Raw genomic sequence first — 19,847 nt, forward strand, 5'->3', positions numbered from 1 at the left:
TGCCCGTACTGCCGCAGCGCGAGGTGGAGTGGTCGGGCGGCGGCGCTGTGGAACTGGCCCCTCGCCGTCTGCTGCCTGCCGGCCAGCCCCACCGAGGCCCGCAGCGGCGGCACCAACGGGCGCGTAGGCAGCGCGGGGTGGGCAGCGCGGGGTGCGCAACGCGGCGGGGCGGGCGCAAGGACTGCGGCAGGGCCGCCCTGAGCCGGCCCCTCTTCTCCCGCCGGAGCCGCTTTGGCCCGTCTGCGGGCAGCGCCGAACAAAGCACCGCAGAACGCTCCGCCGCTGCGGGAAGACTGCGGAGGCAGCGGCTGCCGCTGCCGGCCTCTCTCCACCTCCCAGGGGGAGGTGCCCGGCGCTGCGCGGGGACCGGCCCGCGGGGAAGCCGCCGGGGATTGGCTCGGCCGGGTGCGACCGAAGGTGCTGGGGGAAGCCATCTGCGGCGCAGGCGATTTCGCCCGCTGTGCGTGAGGGTGAAGGGGGGGCTCTTGCCCTTGCGGGTCGTTTCGAGTTTTATTCAACCTCTTTTTTTTATTGTTTTTCTCTTTCCATGGGATCATGGCCACGGCAGTAGGGCCGTCATGTCTCTAGGAACAGCACCAGTGCTGCAATGCTGCCCGCAGCAGCCCTAGCGAGGGGAGGCGTTTGAGCGGCGGCCGCGGCCGTACATCCTCCCCGCGGCAGCGCCGCCGCCTTTCTCTCCCCGCCGTTTGCACCCCGTGCGCCCAGACCGGCGGGAGAGGGGCCTCGCCGCCCGCCCAGGGCCGTGCCCCCTGCCTGCCACCAGCAATTCCGCCGAGTAAGGCTGTAAATTAATACTGAAACCCCACCGACCCATAAAGGGGAGAGGGAGAGCAGAACCGCGCACAACATGGCCACTCTGCTGCGGAAAATCGGGCTGATCCGCCTGCACAACCGGGACACGGAGGACCCCAAGCACCACCACCACCGCAGCAGCAGCCAGCAGGGCTCCTCGTTCAGAGGCAGGGGCAACCAGAAGAACAGCAGCAACAAGCCGCAGCCGCAAGGCCCTCCCGCGGGCGGCGGCGGCGGCTGCAGCAGCAGCAGCGAGAGCAGCCCCGGGGGCCACAAGAACAAGAAGGCGCCGGAGCTCGCCAAGCAGCCCCCACAGCTGCGCTCGGGGGGCGTCAAGGAGAAGCCGCGGGAGGCGGCCAAGGAGCCCGGCGCCGGTAAGGAGGCGGCGCAGCGGCCCGGGTGCGGGTCGGGGCCGGCTCCGCTGGTGCCGCTGCCGTCGGGGTCTGGGCCGCTGGCGCCCGCGGGCCGGCAGCAGCACTGCACGCAGGTGCGGACCCGGCGGCTGATGAAGGAGCTGCAGGACATCGCGCGGCTCAGCGACCGCTTCATTTCGGTGGAGCTGGTGGACGAGAGTCTCTTCGACTGGAACGTGAAGCTACACCAGGTGGACAAGGACTCGGTACTGTGGCAGGACATGAAGGAGACCAATACGGAGTACATCCTGCTCAACCTCACCTTCCCCGACAACTTCCCTTTCTCGCCGCCCTTCATGAGGGTGCTCAGCCCCCGCCTGGAGAATGGCTATGTTCTCGACGGTGGAGCCATCTGCATGGAGCTGCTCACCCCTCGCGGCTGGTCCAGCGCCTACACCGTAGAGGCCGTCATGAGGCAGTTTGCAGCCAGCTTGGTCAAGGGGCAGGTAGGGGCTCCACGGACTCTCGCTCTGTGTGCGTGCGATGGGGTGGGAGTATATCTGTGCGCTTGTTTGGATAGGAACCCCAAAGGACAGTGGGTCAAGCCTCGGTTGTGACTGACCTTGGCCAGGCCTGGGTGACAGGGACCTGGCGTCATAGGTGGGAAAGAGGCAAGGACATAGGTGTTTTGCTCTGGGGTCCCTTCTCAGGCAGGTGCAGCAGAGGTATGCAGAGGGGGCAGCTTGGAGAGGCAAGGAGCACAAGCGTCCATCCTGTCCTCCTGCATGCCTTTTGTCCTTATGCTTGGCGGACTGCATGTGGCACCAAGATGTCCTGCCCGTTTGCCCCTGAGGGGCACGTCCATCACTCCAAAACAGAAAGGACTCTTTCATGCCCCTGTGGGGTTTGGGATTCGAGTCCACTGCCTCCTGCCTTTCATCAACTAGTCGGCCATGCTTGCTGGTCTCCTGCGTGAAGTGTAGCCGCTGGTGTAGGGTGCAACGCTATAGCTGCTGCCCCCACGTCTTTGTCTGGTGCTGTCCTGCACAGCATCCCTCCGGGGACAAGATGTTTATCCCAGGTTAGGGGCTTGGCACAGAGGGCAGAACTGAGGCACGAGGTCACGCCTGGAATTGTTGCCTGAGATGCCGGTAAAGTTGCGCCAGTTTAAAATCTCACCGCCTTGAACGGAACAAGTCATTTCGGGTATGTGCTGCAGTTGCAGCAGTTAAATGGTTGCTGCCAGCTCTCCTCTCCGGGGGAGGTTCCCTTGTTCCCTCCCCCGGCAGAGGATCTCATCGGAGGGGAATCAGTGCATTGTATGCTTTCTCCCCCTCACCCCCGCCGAATATTCATAGAAATACTTCATTACCTGGTTTAGTAAATGGGTAAATATCGATGGTGAAACTCATAGCCAGTCCTTCTTTATGGTTATTGTAGTGGGCAGTATACACGACTGTGACTGTGTGATTTTCCTGTTCACTTTTTGTCCCCTTGAACCTGAGGGACATGTACAGCTGCACATTTGGCAGTGAAATTACACCGAGTGACTTCTGAAATTCGTATCTTGAAAAAGAAGGGGAGAAAGAGTAAATAACGGTTTTTTCATTTGCTTGAGAAAGAGATTACTCCTGTTTGCCTCTGTGGAACTTCTTCTGTGAGCAGAAGTAAAGGCTTGATTTCTCTTAAGTCTGAAAATTAATTTTGGTTATTTAATAGACGTTCATGTGTGGCTTTTCCTCCTTCTGCTCTGAGTCTGTTGCTGCTTTTTTTAATCAGGTAGTATTTGTCTCTGCTCTTGTTTGAAGAGTTCAAGTTTCCTAGGTCACCTTGGGATATAAAAAACATCTACCAGAAAAAAAATTGAGCTTGCAATATCTTAAAGTGCTGTACCACACTTTATTATCTTATGTCTTTTTATGGAGATCATAATTCTCGTTATTTTAAACAAGATGTAAAAGGAGAATGCTAAATTCCCTTTTTTTATTCCCTTTTTTAACAATTCAGTAACTCTTTTTTTAGTATTGAAGGTTGAATGTAAAAAGGTTAAATTAATATTTACTGGGATCCTAAAATGACTCAGTGAAGAAAAGCACTGAATTGTTTTATTAGTGATAGATATTAAGCTATATAATTTGACAGTTTCCTTCTCTAGGCCCCTTAGATTTCCAGAAAGTAGTAGTAGCTTGTGTTTATATGTATGTAATTAGTAAACACATTTAAAATACAAGGGTTTCAATAGCATTCTTCCAGAAGGTTATGAAGTTAATTACAAAAAATGAGAGTGTGTGTGGGGTAGAAGCAGAAATAAATTGCTGCCAGTCATGTAGTAGTTAAGTAGGTATAACATGTATATTTCAGCATCTTGGATCGTTCATTCCAAGTGGAACGATTAATGGGTAATGCTGACAATAAATCTAACTTCTAGGTTACAGAGGTGTAGCCTGTGATGGGTTGCCAGCCTGTCATCAGAGCCGGGCTCTGTGTCATGGGAGCCACGTTTCTGTAATCTCACTCCCCTTGTTATGTAATTTTGACTCCATTGCATAATAGGGCTCACAATTCAACAGGCCCTCCCCTATCCTCATTTCATTTTTCAATATACAGGTAATCTACCTTAGATAGTATTTTTCTTTGAATTAAAATGGAGCCACTGAAAGGTTGAGAGCTGAGGCCCTGCATTTATTTCGCAGAGCTGCAGGGCTGGTTTTGGGTAACTCTTGCCCTGCTGTAGGTAGCCTCTGTGCCTTCAAGGAGCTGTCTTGAGAAAACAGTGATGGCTTACACCAGGTTAATTGTGTAATTCCTGTAAGCAGCTTGCCCCCTGCAATACAATGAAATACTCAAACACACTTGCTATTATTCAGAAAGGCCGGACCGGTGAGGTCCATTCTACACTGCGTCAGAACAACCCTGCGTGAGCAAATGGCGGCAGCCATGAGGCAGAGTGGGAGCTGAGGTGCTGCGGGTAAATGGGACCTTCCAGGGAAATGTCATCAGTTAGCAGCACCGTGATGTCGCATGAAATCATTGCGAATACTCAAGCTGGTGACGCACCCACAAGCACGCCTTGCTGGCGTGGGCGCTGGTGCGAGTGGGCAGGACTGAACTTCCCGCCGGTGTGCACTCCTTCTGGCAATTCCTGTGATAAAACTGAGGTGGCTGATTTCATTCAACATTTCTCATCAGTTCCATTTTGCTGAGCTAGCTGTAATGCTGCTGTTCTCTGCTGGCTTTCTGGGGAGAAATGCAGCACTTCTTTGCCTGTTGTTTTGTCGGAACTAATAGTAGTCTATGAACTAATGTAATCTTTTTTGGTTTTTTTAAGTGATCAAAAAGCAGATTAACACTGGAAATACATTTTTGGAGGACAGTCAGGAGCCTTGACAAATCCAGAATTAATTTTTTTTTCACAGACCTTTTAGCAGAGTAAAAGAAAAATTGAGAGAAGTTGCTCTGATATGTCAAAGGTGAAATATTTCACTCCTGAGTTCTGCCTGTAAGGAGACATAAGTGTGCAATACAGAAATTAAGAAGTAGCACATTTCTATTACTTTTCAGCATTATTGTTGTAAGCAGAGAAATCTGCCTCTAGGTTCCCAAACCTGTACATGTCTCCCAGGGGGTGGAACAGTCTCTCAGGATGGCTGTTTCCCCAGATTTCATTAATCAGAACCATATGCCTCAGGTGACTGTGCTTTACAGGGATGCGTGCCCTTCCTTCTTATTGTACATCTAGGATTGCATCTTTAGTTATGTTGTGTCTGGAAAAAAAAATGGAAGAGAACAAATTTCTGTTTGAATGAAACAATTCAAGGAGAGAAAAAAAAAAAAGTTAATTAACAAACAAGTTAGGGTTTGTTTGGTTGGTTGCTTAAGCTATTCAGCTGAGAAAATCAATTATTCACACAGCTCTAGTCAGTATCTTGAGGGGAATTCTCAGTACATCAAAGGCTTAAGACTGTTTCTCTGTCTGGGATTCAGAATCTTACTTTAAAATACTTGTTGCCCTTAACTCAACTGTAGCCTTTGTTTTATGAGGATGACTTTGTGCTTGCTTCCTGCACAGTCAGCTGCTTGCTGGCTCTTGTCCTCATAGGTGAAAGCTTGGCCCTGCCGAACCAGTGAAATGGTAGCTGTGAGCCACTGTAGAGTTGGAGTGTCAGAGAAAAAGGTGGGGTGGTGCTAACAAAATAATTTGAATACAAGTTGGTTGTTGTGGAGGCAACTGTTCCACATCCCTTGTCTAGGCAGTACCTCTCTTTGCTGTCTATCCAGGCTGTGGAACTGGCCTGCTGAGTCTTATTCCTTCTTAGCAGCACCCCTTAAAATATTTTGTCGATAATTTCAGGGAGAGATTTTTAAATGAATCTGTTACTCTCTGCTTCCTGATAACAATGCCGTTTCCACAATGGGATTAATAACTGAAGAAAGGAAGGGGGAACAGTGCCAGGTCGTAGCTGAGTGGTAAAACGGTGGGAGGTTCATAGTGGCTTTCCTTGACTAATGCACAAGGCTGAGGCCAGCATCTGTCTCAGGGAAGAATCCTCTCTCTATTGTTTGAAAACATGGTGGATGCTACAGTCCCAAATGAAAAGGAGCAGGCTTTATCCAAAGGAAGAAGATTATTTTTGTGCCTTACTGGAGAGGAATGATTTGACACTGGGTTAGTGAATGTTAAAAGAGAGCAGAGCCATGTATGCCAGTGTCCATATAGTGCATCAGAATTTTTCTCTTTTTAGAACAGCTCACACAACTGCACCTCATGTCTTGAAGACTTTGAGCTTAAGCTTTCAGTAGTGCTAACCAGTGGCTGCCGTGTCCTGCTTTTTATTGGTCCCTTGTTCTCTCCATGGAGACTGGGGACAGGACTGCCAGCCAAAGACTGCTGTCAGGTAACTGCATGACTCTGCAGATTGCCATGCAAAAAGTTCTTTATTTTGATGAAAATACTCCCTTATTCTCCCATCAGTAACTAGAAGGAGCATAAAAAATTTGTTATGACCTACTGAAATAGGAATAGGGAACCCCTAGTTGCAAGTATTCTTCCTGTGGTGGGCTTCTGTGTAATGGTTTAAATAAAAATCAAAATACAGTTTGTAATTAAGGTTTGTTTTTCTATTAGAAAATTTCCTGAATTCAAATATATGTTGATCCCTCATGTTGTAACTTCAGAAATACCTCAGTTGAATCCTATTGGTTTGCCTCGAGGTGTGTGTGCCCTATATGACTATTGGGCTGGTCCATCTTTTCTATTTAAAGAATACGAGTATCCCATCTGACTTCTGCTGGGTTGAAAGAGGAGAAATGGGTTTATTTCTTAAAAAAACAGATGCAGAAGGTAGCTGTTAATCATAGTCTAAGTTACTTCCTCTTCATCCTTTCAAACAAAAGTATGAGCGAGCATAGAGCAGATGGGACTTGCACGGTGTCCAGAAGGTCTGCGGAGTCCAGGTCTTACAGAAGTTAATTGCAAATCCATGGGGTTTTATGCTCCAGATGCTGGGTTTGAAGACTGTAGCCGTGAGTAAGTCAGCTAATCTTAAAGGCTGCAGAAATGTATAGAGAACACAATTATGTCTCTCGATTATTTTAGGCCATTGTATTGTATTAGAGCCTTCAAAAAGCAAGCTGGTTTTATTTTTTCTTTCAGTTAGTTGCCTGAGCAAATGATGCCAGTTTATCATCAAGGCAAGAAATGTTGCTTTAGGTCCGTGGTTGAAAAGCACAGGAGCTCATACACAAAGACAACAGAGGAGACAAAGAATGTATTATGGGGCTTGTTACTCATGAACAAGTATGACTACTGGGCCCAAGAGGTAACAGACTATTCTTCAGCTACAGAGGATAATCCGATGTATTGACCTGCTACGTTTTCTGTTGCAGCTGAGAAACATAGGATTTTCAAGCTGAAGTGGGAGCATATTTCTGTGTTGAGATGCTGGAATTGATGAATGGGCTGGAAAAATACTGGTTTTTTGTACTCTGATATATTGCTGTCCCGACTGTCCGCTTCTATTACGCAAATGTATTCTACTGTGAGGAAAGAAGACATAGGGATTCCAGGTCACTGTAGTAGGAGGCTGGTTTAATTCTTTTAAAAAGTAGGGGAAACAATCTCCCTTTTACCTCTTCACATCATAAAAAAAGGAAAATTTTAAACAACTTTCAGGTATCATCCTCAGTGTTAAAACAGTCATTAAGAAAGCTAAATCACTACATTGAAACAAACTGCTTATTTTAAAATGTGCTTTTATGGCAAGCAGAACTAATTCTTCCTGGTAATACTTGACTGATCTCCTAAATAAGAATTTAAAATAATTGCCACTTTGAGTCACAGGAAAAGTTGAATTTGCTCAAAAGAGCAAGATTCTTCTTCCCTGAATTATAAAAGAAGTCCTAGTTTTCTTAAGTGAAGGTGTTCAAAGAACCATGTCACGTTTGGTTATTTTGTCAGTTAATTTGTTGAAGAAGTGTATTTTTTTTCCAATGCAGAAATCCTAGTCCTGGTGGGTGATGTTGTGTCCCCCTGAAGGAGTAATGTGGGTGCCTCACTGTCTATTGTGAGGAACACTGACTTTTCCTTGTACACCTTAGTCTTGAAAACACATCTTTTTCCTACCATCTACACATGCCCAGGGATTTCCATGCATGACTTGGAGATCGAAGATTTGTAGCTCCACTATAATTCTGTCTTCATATCACAGGACTCTTATTGCCAGGCATGGTTTGAGGTGTGTCACCCAAGTGGGCATCTGTTCTCACAAAGTAGGTTGTTGGCTAAGTAAAGCAATACTAGCTGCATTTGTTTTTCCTATCACAGTATCACAGTATCGCTTACGTTGGAAAGGACCTCGAGGATCATCGAGTCCAACCTATCAATGCAGACCCCTTGACTAGACCATGGCACCACGTGCCAGGTCCAATCTCCCCTTGAACGCCTCCAGGGTCGATGACTCCACCACCTCCCTGGGCAGCCCGTTCCAATGACGAATGACTCGCTCGGTGAAGAACTTCCTCCTCACCTCGAGTCTAAACCTCCCCTGGTGCAGCTTGAGACTGTGTCCCCTTGTTCTGGTGCTGGTTGCCTGGCAGAAGAGGCCAACCCCTTCCCGGCTACAACCACCTTTCAGGTAGTTGTAGAGGGCAATGAGGCTCTAAGCTTCTTTGTGCAGAAGTGCTGAATTCTTCTTTTCCTTGACATAGTCATACCTTCACATGTAGTTTCCAATTTACAAATCATCTTCTCTGCAACTGTCAAAAAAGGTAACACTGACATTAGGCATGAAGCGAGATGGGAGGATTGCCAGGCGCAATTACTCCATGCTTAAACGGAGAAATCTTCAGGAGCTGCAGTGATTATGCTGTCTGAATGCCTCAAAATATGTCTTAAATTGAATGTCTCACCTGCAAATGGAATACCAAGTTTCTTTGTGTTTTTCAAAAGTATGTGGCTTTCAGCTGGCTTGAGTCATGCACCACAGGGTCATTTCTGCTGAGTACTGAGCACTTCACCGTGTTGATCTTTAACTCTGTCTGGAAACAGTGGTAACTGAGTAGAGATCCTGTACTGTCACCTACCCTGATCATAACTGAAACCAGCACTGTGCTGGGAATTGGAAGAGATAAATAGGGAGAGCCATGTGCTTTGATGAAAATCAGTTTGCACAAACCGTGTAAGCAGGCACCACTCAAGATACTCACATGATTCCTCTTGGTCTGCGTGAAACATGTAAGTGGGCAGCACATTTAAGACATTCACAATGAAACACACTCAAGGTGTTAGTCTGATTTGCCCCATTCCAATTTAAACTGAGGTACAGCATGTGTACCTGTCCTCAGCCATGTGTGGCAGTTACTTGCCCATTGCAGGCATCTGCAGAGTCTGTCCTTGGAAAATGTCTTTTTATCTGCTTCATAACTTTCTGCCTGTTGTTAAAGTCAGTGATCCTCACTGATTTAATCCTCTTCTGTGTGGCCTCTCCAAAACCCCTGGAACCTCTGCAGTGACTCTTTGATAAGAGGTACAAGTCAGTTGCAATCCCAAATCTACATTCAGGGATGAGCGAAAATAAATCTGAGGAAGGAAGAGTAAGCCTGTGTTATGAAATGACTCAGAGCTCAGATGCTTCTCCTAGTCAGGCTTTAGGAGCTGTGGAATGACTAGATGTTTTTCTTTCTAAATTTGTGTTACTAATGGTAACAGGCCCTCAGCTGCAGTAAGAAGTGTAGAGCTTAGTTCCATAATGTGTGCCCATTAAAGGAAAAAAAAAAGGGAAGAAATGGATGTTCCTGATTTTTCAACATTGCTGTCACTTTTTGTAACTGTAACATTTTCTGTGAATTTCACAAGATTACTAAAATGTACCTAGGACTGAAGAGTTTTATAATTATTGGAGGGAGGAGGGTATCTCACAGCTGTAACACTTAGGCTGGGGAGAGGTGGTCTGAGTTTAGCTTGCAGGTTTTGCCACAGACTTCAAGTGCAGTCATGGGTAAATGATTGAACTTTACTCTGTTCCTCTTTACCACCCAAGAAGTATGGATAATCCACTTTCTGAAGGTCTTTTGGGGATACATACTTAAAGCACTCAGAAGTGGGAGCTTTGAGTAGATGTCCATGTTCATTAGTATGGAACATATCAAAGTCAAGAAATTGTATAAATAGCAGGGGAAAAGAGACATCAGCCTGTGACTCGTAATCTTACTGCATTTGGTCTTGACTCAAGTAAATGTTCCCAGAGGTAATCTGCTTTTAGTATCTGGGGTTTTTTTAGGGGAAATGTGGAAATAGACATGTTGTCCTGACTGTAACTTCTTCATCTTTATAACCTGTCACAAAGGATGATTTGCTTTGCTTTGGTTGGGTTTACACCTGTGGCTGTGTTAAAGTTGAGTAACTTCAGGTTCTTGATGTAGAGGACCTGTGGGCTGATGCAAAGAGGGGCTTTCATGCTGCCATCTGGGCTTGTGCTGACTCTACTTGTACTGTTTTCCACAGAAATGTAGTCCAGGATGCTTGTCAGAATGCTGGGAGAAAATGTCTTTGTTACACAGACTAGCAGGTGCCCATTTGATGGCAGGGGACAAGAACCACCTCTCTTGACAGAATCTGAACCATGTTGTAAAACAGCACCTTTGGCCCTGTTGATGCTAGAGGTGCCTTCCAAGAATCTAGTCAGCTCCCAATTTTCTTGTTCTTTTGCTGAGACAGAGTTTGTCCCACCTGTAAAATTCAGGAAAGGAGTTTAACCCTCATCAGTACTGCAATCAGGCATCTGACCCCACTGACTGTAAGGGAGGGCAAGGAAGGTGTAGCTTAAACAGGGGCTGGAGCTACTTGCACACAGATGAGTGAGAGTTAGTAATTACTCAGCTGTAACTCAGATTTGTGTTTCCTGGACAAAGAACAGTCTATAGGATGCTGCAAAACCAGAACATGATGGGTTTTCACTTCTTTGAATGGATTATTCTTAAATAGGGCCCAAAAAAGCTGTGGAAACATAGCTTCAGAAATTACACATTTACAGGCAAAGATTGCCTTTTGAGTTCACTTATGTGACAGCATTACCAGTATTTGTCTGCATAATTTTCTATACTGCTTTGCTTTAGCTATAGATAATAATTACCTGTATAGTGCAATAAATTGTGTGTAGTTTTTGAGACATGATTAAATGTGCCTTATCAGTACATGAAGGAAAAAAATTATAAGCCATGTAATTGGTAGGAGAGACTGTATATATTGCTTTCTTACAGTGATGTTGTGACACACTGCAATCATTGCATTGGGAATATGACAGTAGCTCACTCTAGCATTGCTCTACTTTTGAATGCCTCTATAATGCCATGTGGTGTTTTGGCCCTGGCTAGGGGCCAAATGCCCACCAAAGCTGCTTTATCACTCCCCTTCTTAAATGGAGAGGGGAAAATATAACAAAAGCCAGTAATAAGATAGAAGCAATTTAACAATTATGATAGGCACAAGCAATAGACCACATGGAAGTGAAAGCAGAGAGAGATGTTAGTCTCTACTTCCCACCAGCAAGGACAGTGGTCCCTTTTGGGAAGCAGGGCTCTCTACACTTGGTGGTTCCTTTGGAGAACAGACACCATGGATGGATCCCCACATGTCCTTCCTTCACTTCATTCTTGTATCTGAGCTGATGCCATATGGCATGGAATACCCCTTTGGCCACTTTGGGTCAGCTGGCTCAGCTGTGTCCACTCCCAAGATCTTGCCCACCCCCCAGCATACTCTTGAGGCAGTGAAATGTTGAAGAACACAGCCTGGATACTTGTTCAGCAGTAGCCAAAATGCTGCTGCGTTATCAGCTGCTGCTGTAAAACACAGCACTGGAAGGATACTTTGAGGAGAACTAACTCCAGCTCAGCCAAATCCAATACAAGCCAGTCAAAATATATTTCCCTGGAAACTTGTAAAAATATTGTGGAATCAGACTGGTTCAGGCCTAACCACTCTATTCCTCTGTTACTTATCAGAAAGGATTTGAGTATGTTTGCACAGCATGTGTGTTTGAACAGTTGAGGCCCAAAGCCACTAGTCACTGGCACATTAGTAGAACATGTAACAGGCTGGAGACTCATAGTGTACTCCAAGTCTTATGAAATGCACAGTTTTTGCATCATCCATGGAGAAGCCTGGGACAACAGACTTGGAAAATGGGCATATTCCTGTGGGTCTCTTTCCTTTCCTTGAAGGGATCATCATAGATGTACAATGCCCTCCTGCAGCCTTTTGTAGATCTCTAAACAGTAGCTCATTTTTTGTCTCCTGATGTTTACCTAGAAGTGAGTCACTAGAGTCTGCTGTAAAGAACTCCTAAGAGATTAATGGAGAAAATGAAATTATATCCATGCACCTTTATGCTGGTCCCATGCAGCATGCTGCACCATATGCAGTCGGCCCCATGTGTGGAAGGCTGGTTTGATTTGTCCTTGGAAGACCAACCTTGAGTTGCATATCCAGGATTAATGAAAGGAATGCATGACTGAGGAGTTTGCATTAAGACTAGCGTGAACAGCATGAAGGCTTACCTACTTCTGAGCCTGTTAGCTGTGTATCGTTTACTATTAATACTACTTTTTGTTAACCAGTCCAGGAAGAAAAGTCTGGAGTGTACTTGAAGGGTTCATTGTGGCATTCCAAAGATGTGTAGCACAGGGGCTTATGCTATTTCCAGAATAACCTCCATCCTGTAAGATTTGATGACTGCATACAATAAATCTCTGAAAATCTGAGACCAAATAACAAAGGTACTTTGAAGGATTCAGGAGCTGGCTACACAGTGCAACAGCTGATCTATCTTGGGGGTTTATCTAAGCTTGACTTGGAGACCTTCACAGGTGCATTTGAGCCAGCACTTAGGCAATTGCATGATCCTGAGAAAGGCTGGTCGCTATTATATAGTCTTGTCCTTCCAGGTAGCAGCAAAAGTGCTACAATGTGGAAGCCCAGCTGATGCTGTGTGCTATGCCAAAACCATTGAGTTTTGGTCTGGGAGTGACTGTAGTTGGTTTGATCTCTTCATTGCTGCTGAAGAAATCCCCATGAGGCCATTCTGATTCTGAAAATAGGAGAAGAAATGTCAGGACTGTTACTATGAGACATAGGCCAGGCGTGGGCAGATATGTAGTTGTAGTGGGATTACATAGCTAAAGAGCCTCAGGCTTCATATTTGGTATCTCTGCACAGGATTTAACTTTGTCTTTGGACTACTTCATGGCATGATGTTGTTGGGAAAGCACAGTGCTGATTATTACTATTATACAGAGGGACTTTAAAGAGCTACTAGATGTTAAGCTGTACATTTTTGTGGATGCACTTCAGTGCCAGTGTTCTTAAGGGGGGAAATGTGCTGATGTGTTTGTGATTGCAGAAAAACATGGAGACTGGTGCAGCATCGATGAGAAGTAGAAAAGCACCAAGATTTGCCCACAGTGGTCTGTAAGTGTGGGTGCCAAGTCACATATGAGATTTACCTTTGGTCTTTTGCTGCATACGGTGGGACAGAGTGGTCCTTAGCTATGGCCAGGGTCTTGAGAAGGCCACCTGCAGCAGTCAGTGCTCCTGGAGGTCTTCCTCCTAGCAATTGTTATGGATATAGACAGGATCCTTATCTGGTGTTTGAACAAAATTCCTTAGCCTGGGCACGAGCAGAGGGGTGACATGGAATTGCTCACTGTGCTGTGCAAATCAGGTGCAGCAGGAGCACGAGTGTGTCAGGAGGCTAAGAGAAGCACGTGTTGCCCTGTGTTCCAGCATGGCTGTATAAACCAGTTGGGTGCTGTGGCATTACCAGCACCAGAACAAGGGGACACAGTCTCAAGCTGCACCAGGGGAGGTTTAGACTCGAGGTGAGGAGGAAGTTCTTCACCGAGCGAGTCATTCGTCATTGGAACGGGCTGCCCAGGGAGGTGGTGGAGTCACCGTTCCTGGAGACGTTCAAGAGGAGATTGGACGTGGCACTTGGTGCCATGGTCTAGTCATGGGGTCTGTGTTGATAGGTTGGACTCGATGATCCTCGAGGTCCTTTCCAACCTAAGTGATACTGTGATACTGTGATACTTTCACCTTTCAGATCTTTCTAGATTGTTAAAATTATATCCTGATAAGTACATGAAGTCACAGCAGATGGCAAAATCCAAAGTGTTCTTTCTAACTCTTTATTTTAATTAGGTTTTCAATTATCCATTTATGAAAAGCAGTCTGTGAGTGTCTGAAAGTATTGCAAGTATTTCAATCAGCTCCTGGTGCAACTTCTCAGGGTTAAAGTTGACATTAGCATCTTTATTAAAGGCTTAATTGTTTTAGTCTTTCATAGAATGCTTTAATCTTGTTCAGATATAGTTTGATGTATTTTCTTGATTTGGTGCTGAATGCATCACAATACTTGCTGTCAGTGTTCTTAAGGGGGGAAATGTGCTGACGTGTTTGTGATTGCTGTGCAAGTGATCGATGCCTTACAATGGCAGTCATGACATGTGGGTTAAAGAGTGGTCAAAATGTTGTTGTGCACAACTTAACTGTGGCCTGTTGGACTGCATTTACATAACTGTTGTTGCATACCTTATCTACCATTTTTATCATCTTTACAGAATGCAGCAGCTCATAGTCTCCTGACCAGAGTAAAAATGACTGCAAAGGACTGAAAATAAACTGTAGCCAGAGCTGGTAACAGTGCCCATTGAAATGTTTGACACTTTATGTAATTGCATCCAAAATGCCATTTCTTAGTTAAACTTGGGAGGAGCTTTGTGGGAGTAGCAAAAAGCTAGAGAACATTTAGACAGCAGATACCACCCAAGTACAAACTCAAAAGCATCTGAACTGTCTTGACTGGAATTCCATTCTTTTCTTCTACCTTGGGTTTACCTGAGGCACCAAAAAAAGGGAAACTTGCAGTTTGCAGGGTTAAATTTTATCCAAATTATAAATACCTGGCAGGATACTTGTTAATAAGAGACAGTCCTAACCATGCCACCCATAGTGTCTGCATTAACGTAGAAATGCACAGACTGCAGTGGGATGGGATGGAATGGGATGGAATGGGATGGAATGGGATGGAATGGAATGGAATAGAATAGAATAGAATAGAATAGAGTAGGTTGGAAGAGACCTTCAAGGTCATCGTGTCCAACCTGTCATCCAACACCACCCAACCAACTAAACCATGCAGCCAAGCACCCCATCAAGTCTCCTCCTGAACACCTCCAGTGATGGTGACTCCACCACCTCCCTGGGCAGCCCATTCCAGTGGGCAATCACTCTCTCTGTGTAAAACTTCCTCCTGACCTCCAGCCTAAACCTCCCCTGGCGCAGCCTGAGACTGTGTCCTCTTTGATGATGCATTTTGCATACAGCTTGCATATGGTACCAGAATGCCTTTTAGAAGTGGATTTAATGATCTGGTACATTAATAACAAATATGAGAATGAATGCGTGGAATGATGTTTGTTTCATGTGCCGTGTCTCCAGTGGCATTTTGTGATGATCCTCACTGCATTCTGTAGCTGACACTGAATATGAGCAATACCTTTCTCGACAAAAAAGATCCTATTTCTAGGTACTGGTTAGTTTTAATACTTAGATGAAGCTGGGGAAGACATAGATCATACTGTTAGGTACTATGCACACAATTTGAAATGATATCAAAGCCTTTAATGATAAAATAATGTGCATGAGACGAGATGGCAAATGGAACTAATCCAGAAACTGAACAGCAGAGTGAGTTTATTTTCAAAAATATTTCATTGGGGAGGTTTGAGGAAAGCATTTCCTATGCTGATCTAATCCTCTGTCGCACTTCCCTTTATCTTTTTCTGTGTTCCTCTAAGTGTGCTTCCAATAGAAAAACAGATCAGGAAGAAAATGCAAAACACGTTTTGTAACAACAAAACTACTCCTGGAGGGTATGTAAGATAATTAGTCAATGAGATTTTAAAGCTCTGTTACCCAGATTTATTTAATTAGGCCTTTTGTCATAGCTGAAAAGGACCATTTTCTAAGAAAACTTCTTAGCTGGGTTAAATCAAGTACCATTCAGATAAACCATGTTTGGGAAATGTTAATTGCCAGATTAGCATGAGGATGGGAAAGGTGTTGTGCTGCTTAGTCTGTTAAGGGGTATTGAAGGAGGAAATGCATTGCTAGTCTGTAAATGGTGACGAGGGAGAAAGGCAAGGGAAAGCATCAAAAGGTAAAAAAGCGATGTTTTTGTGAAAATGGTATGAATTGCCTGTGAATAAACCAGGGTGAGAATTAGAGGTTGTTCCTAGTCTTTACTTAAGGTAGGCTCTGAAAGACTCTTAATTTTTATGATGATTCTCCAGGGTTGTTGACTCTGTGATACTCACATCTCCAACTGAATTGCAAGTGAAGCATCAACACTGATTTGAAACCTGTTACTGTCTCCTCAGCCCTGGGCTGATACCTCAGCGCTACTTGTAGCAGCCTGCGTTCTTCTCCACCCACAGCCACTGGCCCTGGGGGACCAGGGCAGGGGATGAGGAGCCTCTTCCTCTCTCACAACTGAAAAGAGATGTGGGGGACGCTTACAAAACCCACCTATCCCCAGGAGCTGGTGGGAAGCTGAGGTGCTGTTTTTGTGGCTTGCCACGGTCCCTGTCTGTTTAGGGCTGCATGTCCAGTCATACAGAATGGGCATGAGGGTCTGCACCCCAAATGCTTTATGATAGAGATCCCTTCCCTTGTTTGCAGGGGTCCCCATGCAGTGGAGCAGGAGCAAGCCCTGTGGCCTGTCCGCAGCAGCAGCTGTGGTGGCTGCCTGCAGGCCGGGGTGCCAGTACAGGAGAGCCATGGGGGAAATAGCTTGGCAGGGCTTTTAAATTTTGTCCTTAACTGCATATCATTTTTAATCATCTCCAATAATGTATTTGTCTGCTCCAGTTTGGGAACTCTGCTTTCTGGTACCTGTAAGTGAATGTCTCTTGGCCTGATGCGTTGAAAAGTTCTGCTGTGGTTCCCAGCTGTGTTTAACGAAGGTTCTCTCTTTTTCGTTTGGTGCAGGGCCGTATCTGCAGAAAAGCTGGCAAATCAAAAAAGTCATTCAGTCGAAAGGAAGCAGAAGCAACGTTTAAGAGTTTGGTGAAGACCCATGAAAAATATGGGTGGGTCACCCCACCCGTCTCTGATGGCTGATGTTAGCAACCTGCACTTGACAAAAATGCTGAACAAAAAGTACTGTGACATCTCCTCAGTGCTGTAGTCTGCCCATCTTTTTCTACTTCGGCTTCAGTTGCATACCATGAATGTCAAGGAGACATCTAAGTTATTTATGAAGGGATGTGTTTACAGAGGGAGATTAAAAAAAACAAAAAAAAAAAGCAAAGAAAAAAAAACCCAAGCTGTGTAGGATCACATTTCAAGACTGGAGAATGGTCATCAGTGCAGTCACGTGGTGAGCGGATGCTGAGATTGCGTCATTTGCCCCCATACAGCCCACATTGTCTTCAGCTTCTTTCCATGACAGCAGCACCAAGCAGCAGTACTGAAAAGTCTACCCCTTACTGCTCAGTTCATTTAAATGTAAACGAAACAGTTACTATTTAATAGGGAAGCAGTGCATTGCAGGTACATGTTTGCTGTGCTGTTTTATCTTTGTCTCCTAGCAGGTCAACATAACTTGAAGATTTGTCTTTCTGTGGAACTGTGGTCTGCTGTGACTAAATTTAGACCTCATTTGTGCTCTATATATGACCTTTAATTCATAAGTGAAATCAGAATTCAAATGCTGAAAGGTCCTAGTGTTGAAAACCTAAGTGGAATTACCCAACCAGTTACAATGTGCTATCTATGCTGATTTTGTGATGTGCTGTTCAGAAATAAACCAGTGCAGTTAGCTGAAGGTGAGGTGGTTTTTTAAAAGACATCCACACCAGGGCTTGGAGTGTTTGGTGGTAGCAGAACCACTGCCCTGTCGGTACCTTCTGCGGTAGTAGCATGTGGCCTGTCAGTTCTCCAAAATGGCAAAACAAACAAATGGAAATGGACAAAGCAATCTTCCAAAACCATCTGCTTAATTCTAAAATGATATGCCAGTAGCCAAGTACAAATTTTCAAGGCAAGTGGGACTTGGTTTGTAAGATGATTTGCATGACTGGAATTTTCTTTTATTTCCTTTTTTTTTTTGTATCCCACTCAATAGGCATTGTAGGTACTGTATATAAATGTTCTATTATTTAATCATTAAGATTTCAGTTTTCTGGTAATCAAATTGAAAAGAAGGAAAAAAAAAAACAACCAACCTTTCTAAGGGCCTCCATGAAAGTCAGAGGTAATGTTTAGAGTGGTGTAAGAAAAGCATTACAAAATGTGGATTCTGAATGGAAAATGGTATTGGACACATGCTGAATAAAATCACAAGTATCATTTCTGCTGCCTCAGGAACTCAATCATTTTGGTCAGCTTTTGTTTTCCCAATGAGACATTTTGTGCTGTGAAATTATAGGCACCTTGTAGATACAGCTATTGTGGTGATATTTTCATTGAAAGCAGGACAGTATCCACTGTGAGGCTGATATGGAGAGGGGGAAAAAATAGGATTTTGAAAACACTTGCTACTCTCTGGCTAACACAAGACCAAATCAAAACTGTTGACTAGTTTCTGTTTTGATGCACAGCAACAGTGGACACTGTGCTGTGAGTTTTGGTGTTTGGAGTTTGATTTAAAACTACACACAGTGGAGGAGAGTAATGAAGGACAAAGGAATCTGCACAGGAGGTATTTGTGCACAAACACTGCTCAGATTATCTACAGATGCTTTGCCAGTGTACCTGTTTCTTGGCTAGCTAAGGGGGGAAATAAAGCCTTCACCAAAATGGGTACGTATAGAATAAACAGAATAAACCAAACCAGGTTGGAAGAGACCTTCAAGATCATCGTGTCCAACCCATCAACCAATCCAACCCACCCAAACAGCTAACCCATGGCACCAAGCACCCCATCAAGTCTCCTCCTGAGCACCTCCAATGATGGCGACTCCACCACCTCCCTGGGCAGCCCATTCCAATGGGCAATCACTCTTTCTGTATAGAACTTCTTCCTAACATCCAACCTGAACCTCCCCTGGCGCAGCCTGAGACTGTGTCCTCTTGTTCTGGTACTGGGTGCCTGGGAGAAGAGACCATCATCTGCCTGTCTACAACCTCCCTTCAGGTAGTTGTAGAGAGTGATGAGGTCACCCCTGAGTCTCCTCTTCTCCAGGCTGAGCAACTCCAGCTCCCTCAGTCTTTCCTCACAGGGCTTGTGTTCCAAACCCACACATGCACACACAAGCCCTATGAGGAAAGACTGAGGGACGTAGGTCAGAGCCACTCAGTCTCATGAAGATAGCTGTTTCTTACATTTCTCCTCATCTCCACCAGCTGCCTCTTCTCTTCCTCTGACCATTTGTGGTAACCACCTGCTGTGCCTTATCTCAGTTATAAATGGAAATGCTTCATACAACAGCTCTGCAGAGATCTTGCTGTGATTTATCTCACGCTGTTTTATACTTGGAGCCAATGCTGTAATCAATGCACGTATACTTTTCCTCAAACTGTATCAGTTCTCTGCATCCAGCAGCAGAATGTGTCTTCTGAGTGAGGGATAACATTTCAAGTAATTTATTTGCTCGGTTTTATAAACATTTTATTGCTATCTTTTATGAAGCCAGAAACTGCTATGTTTCCATAGGCATCATTTACCAGCAGTCCTGACTAACTGGGGAGGTCCCAGCAGACTGGAGAGTGGCAAACAGGACACCCATCTACAGGAAGGGCCAGGACAAGGACCTGGGAAGTTAGAGACCTGTCAGTCTGACCTTAGTGCTGGGGAAGGTCATGAAGCAGGTCTTGAGTGTCATTATGCAGCATGTGCAGGGTAACAAGGTGATGAGGCAGCCTGGGTTCATGAAGGCTTGATGAATCTGGTCTCCTCCTAGGACAAAGGTGACCTGCTCAGTGAATGAGGGAAAGGCTGTGGATGTTGTTTATATGGACTTCAGTAAATCTTTTAATACTGTCTCTCACAGCATCCTCCTGGAAAAAGTACTTGCACATGAATTGAATGGATGGGTGCTTCCCTGGTTTAAAAACTAGTTGGATGCTTGGGCCCAAAGACTGAATGAGTTAAATCCAGTTGGTGGCAAGTCACTAGTGGT

At 45.2% G+C, this 19,847-nt stretch overlaps 1 protein-coding gene across 1 annotated transcript; it reads left to right on the forward strand.

Annotated features, from left to right (window-relative positions):
- Positions 1-237: 237 nt before the first annotated feature.
- On the forward strand, positions 238-18,568 carry UBE2QL1 (ubiquitin conjugating enzyme E2 QL1). Its single transcript, XM_068147731.1, has 2 exons — positions 238-1,672; positions 16,714-18,568. The coding sequence occupies exons 1-2, from the start codon at positions 869-871 to the stop codon at positions 16,843-16,845; spliced, it is 936 nt and encodes a 311-aa protein (XP_068003832.1). The 5' UTR covers positions 238-868; the 3' UTR covers positions 16,846-18,568.
- Positions 18,569-19,847: the final 1,279 nt, after the last annotated feature.

Source organism: Melanerpes formicivorus, unplaced genomic scaffold, assembly GCF_026170545.1.
Source record: "Melanerpes formicivorus ecotype bairdi unplaced genomic scaffold, bMelFor1.0.p_v2 SCAF_15, whole genome shotgun sequence".
In the NCBI taxonomy this organism is placed as follows: domain Eukaryota; kingdom Metazoa; phylum Chordata; class Aves; order Piciformes; family Picidae; genus Melanerpes; species Melanerpes formicivorus.

Coding starts and splice junctions, on each gene's coding strand:
- UBE2QL1 (XM_068147731.1), top strand. CDS start 869: ATGGCCACTCTGCTGCGGAAAATCGGGCTGATCCGCCTGCACAACCGG. Junction 1,673..16,713: donor CCAGCTTGGTCAAGGGGCAG/GTAGGGGCTCCA, acceptor CGTTTGGTGCAG/GGCCGTATCTGCAGAAAAGC.